Below are 7,500 nucleotides of genomic sequence, written 5' to 3'. Positions count from 1 at the left end.
GGCTTTCGCACACATCATTCAACTGATCATGTAGTACTCAGTATTACTGACCAGGTCCTAAAAGCCATTGAAGATCATGATTACTCTTCGGAATATTCCTGGACTTCAGCAAAGCATTTGATACTGTTAATCACAACATTCTGCTCACAAAACTTGAATACTATGGTATTAGAGGCGTTGTTAAGGACTACAGTTTAACTCATATCTGAGCAACAGAACTCAAACGATATCACTTGGTTCCGTCATTTCTGACGTGTAAACAGTCTTTTGTGGGGTGCCTCAGAGATCAGTACTGGGGCCACTCTTTTTCCTTACTTATACATTGTATATAAATGACTCTCACAATTGCTTCAAACTATTGGATTTTCACCTCTTTGCAAAAAAGAACAAAAAGTAGTGGTAATTAATAGATGGCAAAAAAGCAAAATCAACGAGGCGAAAAATATTGAATAAACTGAAAAAAAGGGGTGCTACGAAAGCAATTAACAGGGCTACTAAACAACAAAAAACAATCTTAATCGTAATAAGTTCCCCAGTCATGGTCTCTGAGTCCACCTAACACCCAAAGACTGACAAAATCCAAGAAAAGGGCCTGTGAACGATAAATCATGCAGGAACGTAAACTATGGGAGACGAAATTATTTGTAACAAATTATGTTTTGTGAATGAAATTCCTTCCTTTTATTTATAACCATTGTTGTGATGACTTGTTTGTACCTCTTCGGCGGTTTTGAAACGAGATGGTGCTAGCAGTTCTTATATATAGATATATACTTTGTATATGAAGAAGGCTGGAAATCCAACGATGTAGTCACTAGCCAGTAGCAGTAGACTACTCCTGACTGATCTTTTTGAATTAAAAACACATGTGTCGTGAGTGAGAATCGAACCCGCGTCCCCCTGGTTAGTAGTCGGGTGTGCTAACTACTGCGCCATCACGACAAGCCTGCTGGCAACAGAGCATTCAGGGAATATACTGGTTTGCTGCGGGGTTCCCCAGCGATATCTAACATTCAGGAACAGGACATACATCGGATCACCCGAAGGTGATTCACAGGCTACCAGCTAATTAATTATACTTTATGTGTATGAAGAAGGCTGGAAATCCATCGATGTAGTCACTAGCCAGTAGCAGTGAACTACTACTGGCTGATCCTTTTGAATGAAAAAGATATGTGCCGTGAGTGGGAATCGAATCCGCGTCCCCCTGGTTACTAGTCGGGTGTGCTAACATAATTAATTAGCTGGTAGCCTGTGAATCACCTTCGGGTGATCCGATGTATGTCCTGTTCCTGAATGTTAGATATCGCTGGGGAACCCCGCAGCAAACCAGTATCTTGCTCTGTTGCCAGCTGGGTTGTCGTGATGGTGCAGTGGTTAGCACACCCGACTAGTAACAAGGGGGATCGGAGTTCGATTCCCACTCACGGCACATATGTTTTTCATTCAAAAGGATCAGCCAGTAGTGGTTCACTGCTACTGGCTAATGACAACATCGTTGGATTTCCAGCCGTCTTCATACACATAAAATATAATTAATTAGCTGTTGTTGTGGTTAAAACTAGAACATAACACGGAAATGTCTTTGTTGAAAGAACTATATCTTTTAAAGTAAATTATTGTTATAAGATATTGAGTTTTCGATTTATTGTATCATGTTGTGAACATAATCGACTGCTGCTCACAAGACAATTTTCCTGCGTTCATATGTTTCCATCAAATGTGTACACCCCATTTGCAAGGCAAAGGCCAAAAATGCACTCTTGTCATATAGAAGCAACATTGGTTGTAAACATGACCAGTAAAAGCGTTGCATTTTTGTTGTAGGATTTATACGCCACACTTGTTGCACATAGATATTACAGAGCTTAAGCACGAGAAGTGTTTAAGCCAAGGATGGAAACCGGAAGTGAACTTTCCACATGCCAGTACAGTCGTCTCTTCAACATTGATAAAGTACAAATGTAATCGTCTCTCACAGAGAAAAAAAAAATTATCACGGTATAAATATGATATTGTCAAGGTATTAAGTTTAAGAGGAAAACAGCCCCTTCTGTTGGCCTAATCTTCCTCTTATACAATTCCATTCCTGAATTTGCTTGTTTGGTTGTTTCGAATCTCTTCTCTTCATTTTAGCATTGTAGGCCAGATTACCACATTTATTTTTCTTTGATCTACTTTGTTGTCAAAAAAGACATCCCTCATAAACGTCATTGGTTGGGCGTCTTGTTTGAGAGAATATCAGAAGTTCCATATTTTGGTCTGAAGTAGAATGAGGATTTTACTAGTTAGACACAGACTGGACACCCACACCATTTTCCGGGAGTAAGTTCCCCCACCCATGTGCACGTGCACACACCCACACACGGGAATTTTGTTCCCTGACATTGTCATGACATTCACATTATTCTTTATTCAAATAGGTCAGAAATGGCCAGCACTTCAGACGCAGATGAAGTGCTTCGATCAACAACTGGAAAAGCAAATTTTCAACGTATTGCACGACTGTTGATAAGTGGAGGCACTACGCTACTGAGAGAGATTTTTGATGTGTTTTGTCCACCGAGTAATCTTCCTACAATACTAAAAAAGCCAGCCACAAAGAAACAACTCAAATCAGCAAAGCTCACCAAACCACAGTGGGACTGTCTTTACCCTTCCCCAGGGGTGTACGGTGAGTCAGTAGATTTTGATGTTACATTACTGTTCAGGTTGCTGAGGACAATATGCAACCTCACCCCTCCTGCCACAGGCTGGGATGCTCTGCCAACCAATACAGACCGCAGTTTAGCGGCAGATTTGGCAAGAATTAAGTATTACCGCAACTCAGTATATGGCCATGGGAACATGGAGATAATAGATGACTTCGACTTTTTATCGCTGTGGCAGGAAATAAGTGGAGCCCTTGTTAGAATTGCAGGCCAAATCAGCCCTGTGAGGAAATGTGAGTGGCAGGATGCCATTGATAAATTTTTAAAGGAACCCCTCACAGCAGAGGACGAAAGAAATGTAGAAGAACTCCTGAGCTGGTATAAAAGCGATATAGATGTTAAGAAATCCTTAGATGAACTGAAAGTTATAACTAAAGAAGGAATGGATCAGTTGAAAGGTGTCCGGGGATTGCTTGAAGAAAAGATTCCTATGATTCAGGCAATTGAAGAGAAACTGCAAGGCCTAGAAACAGCATATCAAGAGGACGCTCAAGTCACAAAAGATAAGCTAGCTGAGTTGCATCAATTAATAGACAGCCTTGGCTCCACATCTGGCAGTTCTAATTTAATTGCAGGTCAGTTAAAATGTTTTCCTAGCATTTTCGCATCAGAGAAAACATCTCTTCTTTCATTACGGTTGAATGTTGTTCTACACGTCATCACACACATAGAGAGAGAGAGAGAGGGAGAGAGAGAGAGAGAGAGAAACCCTGACAATAGACCCATATCACTCAATGTCCAAACAAAAGATTTTGCCCGTCGAACCTCTCATTCAATGTGAGGCTGGACGGGCAAAGACAATGCAAAGACAAAGCCTTTATTCCCCACGGACTCCAAAATGGCCGCCGAGTGATAACTGAATAAATGTTTGAAAGAAAATTTGCCCTGAGCGGGATTTGAACCCACGTCCCGCCGTTACTAGTCGAGTGTGATAACCATTACACCACCAGGACAACCATGCTGGCAACACGAAATTCTGCGGAGCTCAAAGACTAGCGTTATCTTGCTGTCATGCTATTATTATTATTATTATTATTATTATTATTATTATTATTATTATTATTATTATTATTATCATTCTTAGCTTGATAGGAAGTGAGCGGTCCAGTAGAAGTTAATACTCAAAATTTAACTCACAAACAGATGCAACAGATAGGAAATGAGGATTGCTTGGCATAGTGAAAGTCCATAATCTGATCTTGCAACTAATTTCAAACGAAACAGGGTTTCTAAATTTTTCTAAATTTCTGTAAATTTGGGTTGTGCATGGATCACAATCTCGGATAATCAACATATATTTTGAGGCAATGTTTTCCCAAATGGAAACTCGTGGATGTTGGTTAGTTCCAAAAGTACTTTAAATTTATTAGTCTTCCAGTGCAATGAATAATATGATGACGCTGCGACCTTGGCTTAGGTAACACCTTCCTGTAGGTGGTAATGAGAAACCTAAAGATAAATTCTTTTTAATTCACTTCTTCATTTTAAAGGATCAAGTATGGAATTTGAACGTCTACATTTTTAAAAATAAATACTAGTGAGCAGCACACAGCAACAGATCTTGTCAACTTGCTTTTATTTCTTAGACCGGTTTCGTCTGATTACGCAGGTTTCATCAAGGAGTTTGAACAAGATAGTTAAAGGGAACTTATGTTATATACCTTATTTACACAGTACAAATCACGTTCCAGCAAGGGGGCGTCTGGAAAGGCCGGAATCCGGAACTGGATCCGGAATCGGAGCGGGAACCGAAACCGAAAAAAAAAGAAGGAAGGCCGATGATATGTGAATGTTATGTTACACACTTTAAACTGCAAAATTGATACTTACAGATACTGTTGTGAGGATAAAGTTCGTACCACTGGCGTCACTCCTGTTTTGAAAGGTTCAGGTTACGAGAATGATTGACATTGAGACTCCACCTTGTCCCTTGGTGGCGTGGGAGCGAAGTTGTTACTGAAGCCATGGATGAAAGGAGTCAAGGAAAGAAAAGTAAAAGACAAAAGAAATTCACCTTATGTATTGGAATAAAATGTTAAGGTAAACAACTATGAACCTCGCTTCCAAATCTCGCCGCATTGGAGCACTAGCCTGTGTGGCAGGCGTTCATAGGGAAAGGGAGAACGGCGGGAGAACGAGGAGGGCGCGCGTGAAAAGACCCCCTAATTAATATGCATACACAAGGCAGCTAATTAAGGCAGCTGCGAAATCTCTTACTGTCAAATGGCATCCAATCAAAAACGTTCACAGGAAAATTGCGCCACGCAGGTATGTTGTTTACGTCGCCATTATTTCTAAAAGCTCTCATGGTGGACAGTAGTGCGAAACCAAAACACTGTCGCCCGAAAACGGAGCAACCTTTCAACGACGTGTGTCGAGTTTGTGAAAGAAATTTACTGGTGGAACATGTCTCAAATCTTGTGCGAATTTGTTCAAACCAACGCTGAAAAAGAAATCTTTTGGTGTTGTATGGGCACTGAACGACTAACAAATGTGGCTTGAATCCATAAAAAAACTTTCGAAAATTGTTCCCAACTTGTTTGCCACGTGTGTATAAGACAAATTAAAAGCTTTTGCGATAATCTCGAATTCTACCCAAACGCTATGAATCTGATCAAAAAGACAACGTTGGCGGCGAGTTTGAGATTGTTTACTTGAGAGCTGGAAAAGAGAGTGACGTTGAATTCAACCACAGTAGGTTGGTGGTAATTGACACATTTAATTCTAGCCAGCCAATCACGATTTCTACGTTTAGAATCTAAGCGCAAAAAAATCGAAAAAAAAATTTGCGTCCTCCCCCTCTTCCACGCGCGCCCTCCTCATTCTCCCGCCGTTCTGCCTTTCCCTTCTCCTTCCCCTTCGAACGCCTGCCACGCAGGTTAGTGCTCACCTTTTCCGTGTTTCTTCTTGATCTCCAATGCGTTGTTTACCTTAACATTTTATTCCAATAAATAAGGTGAATTTCTTTTGTCTTTACTTTTCTTTTATGGACTCCTTTCATCCATGGCTTCACTAACAACTTCGCTCCTACACCACCAAGGGACAAGGTGGAGTCTCAGTGTCAATCATTCTCGTAACCTGAGCAGTTCAAAACAGGAGTGACGCCAGTGGTACGAACTTTGTAGTCACAGCAATATCCGAAAAAATCAATTTTGCAGTTTTAAGTGTGTAATATAACATTCAACTCTTTTAGCTGAAATAAAACAACTGGATATCATCGACCTTTCTTGTTCTTATTCCTATTCCGGTTCCGTTTCCGGATTCCGGATCCAGTTCGGGATTCCGGATTCTAACTTTTCCAGACGCCCCAGCCTGGGCGTGAACAGAAAAAGACACACACAACAGTACGTGCAGGATATGACTTATTTCGTTGATTTTATTTTTTTCCACTTAAACAGGATCTGTGCACGATCTCTGCAGTGGCAAAGGTGACGATTTATGCACCTCACAACAAGGAATGACGTCAAATTATTCCAAGGGCAATGACGACCGCCATTCTTCCTCTTCGAATTATTCCACCACCGACTCTTCGCAGCTCACGACCACATCTTACCAGCCATCTTATCACAAACTGTTCACTAAACCCTTTGCACCGAGATCTAGTAGCGACATTCCATTAGGAATGGAAGTACTATTTACTAGGTCACGTGGATGGCTTTCCCGAGGAAAAGTGAAGTATATTGGCTCGTTTCCGGGTCGCCATGAAACATACATCGGGATAGAACTGGGGTCCGGTCAAGGTAAATGTTGGGCGCCATGTTGTTTTTATTGCATGTATCCCCTCCTACCTGGATGCCTCGTTTTAGGCAAATCTTACTTTTTTAATTCAGGTGGCTCCAACGGGATTCGAACCCGTGACCCGCTACCGGCATCGTATAGAGGTCATGCTAGTGAATGCTGACATGGTGGCTTATTTAGTGGGATGTTTAAGTTTTAATTGTGGGATAATACCATGATTTTTGCTTTACGATTTCACTCATAACCTTGCCATAAGTTGTACTTAGTTTTGCAAACATACATTCCCTGAATCATAACTAAGGATGAAAAACAGGATTTCTTGCGTACCTTTTGCGATTCGTTTGCAATATAACAGTAAAAGCTCAGCTCATTCAATTTAGTACTCCCGTTGGTGTGGCTGCGCATTATATTAGTAAATTTCTCGTGACGTTGAGGAAGAAAAGCTTAGAGAAACATGCCTATGTAAAAGGCAGATGTTAGCCTTTTGATGTTCTCGAAGCTCGCCCCACAGCTCCGATTTCTCTGTTTGTGCCGTTTTGTCCAAAACGACTCCGTGTAGAATATTTATTACTCACTTCTAGCCTCACGATGGCCCAGTATTTGACGAGTAGGACATGGGTTTTCATTCCTTTATTCTTGTTTTCTCCTTAAAATAATAGTCCTTCCTTCATTTTATTAACTGACTTAAAATTTCCGCAGAAGGAAAGCACTATGGACCTTCTCATAGACAGAGCTTATTCACATGGTAAGCAAAGCTTCATTTTATCCTTTCTTTTTCCTACGTCTCCGTTTGATTCGGTGTTTTTCCTCAAACAACTTTCATTTGTAGAATGCAAATTGATCTCCACGGTAATGGTGTTTGTTTCTTAACAAAGCGAGGGACAATCTTGTATCAGATGTAATGGAGTGGTTCGGTAGGTTGAAATGGCCCTCTTCTGGTTAAATGCCTCCTTTTTTCGAAGTCCTCTAGGTGTCCACGGCCGTTACCGTACCGAATACCGAATAAAATTCCTCTGGCACCCAGGGTAGGGTAGTGTTCGCCGAACCGGTC

The 7,500-nt window shown here is 41.0% G+C and overlaps 1 protein-coding gene across 1 annotated transcript in view; it reads left to right on the top strand.

The window, feature by feature from the left end:
* Positions 1 to 7,500, top strand: part of LOC138051558 (E3 ubiquitin-protein ligase DZIP3-like) — a 14,842-nt gene that overhangs the window by 6,145 nt on the left and 1,197 nt on the right. The window contains exons 3-5 of the mRNA XM_068897788.1: positions 2,424 to 3,286; positions 6,110 to 6,451; positions 7,149 to 7,194. Coding sequence (XP_068753889.1) covers positions 2,431 to 3,286; positions 6,110 to 6,451; positions 7,149 to 7,194 — 1,244 coding nt within the window. The 5' untranslated portion in view covers positions 2,424 to 2,430. The remainder of the gene's footprint in view (positions 1 to 2,423; positions 3,287 to 6,109; positions 6,452 to 7,148; positions 7,195 to 7,500) is intronic.

The sequence above is a fragment of the Montipora capricornis genome, chromosome 6 (assembly GCF_036669925.1).
Source record: "Montipora capricornis isolate CH-2021 chromosome 6, ASM3666992v2, whole genome shotgun sequence".
Classification (NCBI taxonomy): Eukaryota; Metazoa; Cnidaria; class Anthozoa; order Scleractinia; family Acroporidae; genus Montipora; species Montipora capricornis.
Note: the sequence above shows the minus strand (reverse complement) of the source record. Positions and strands in the feature narration are given on the sequence as shown.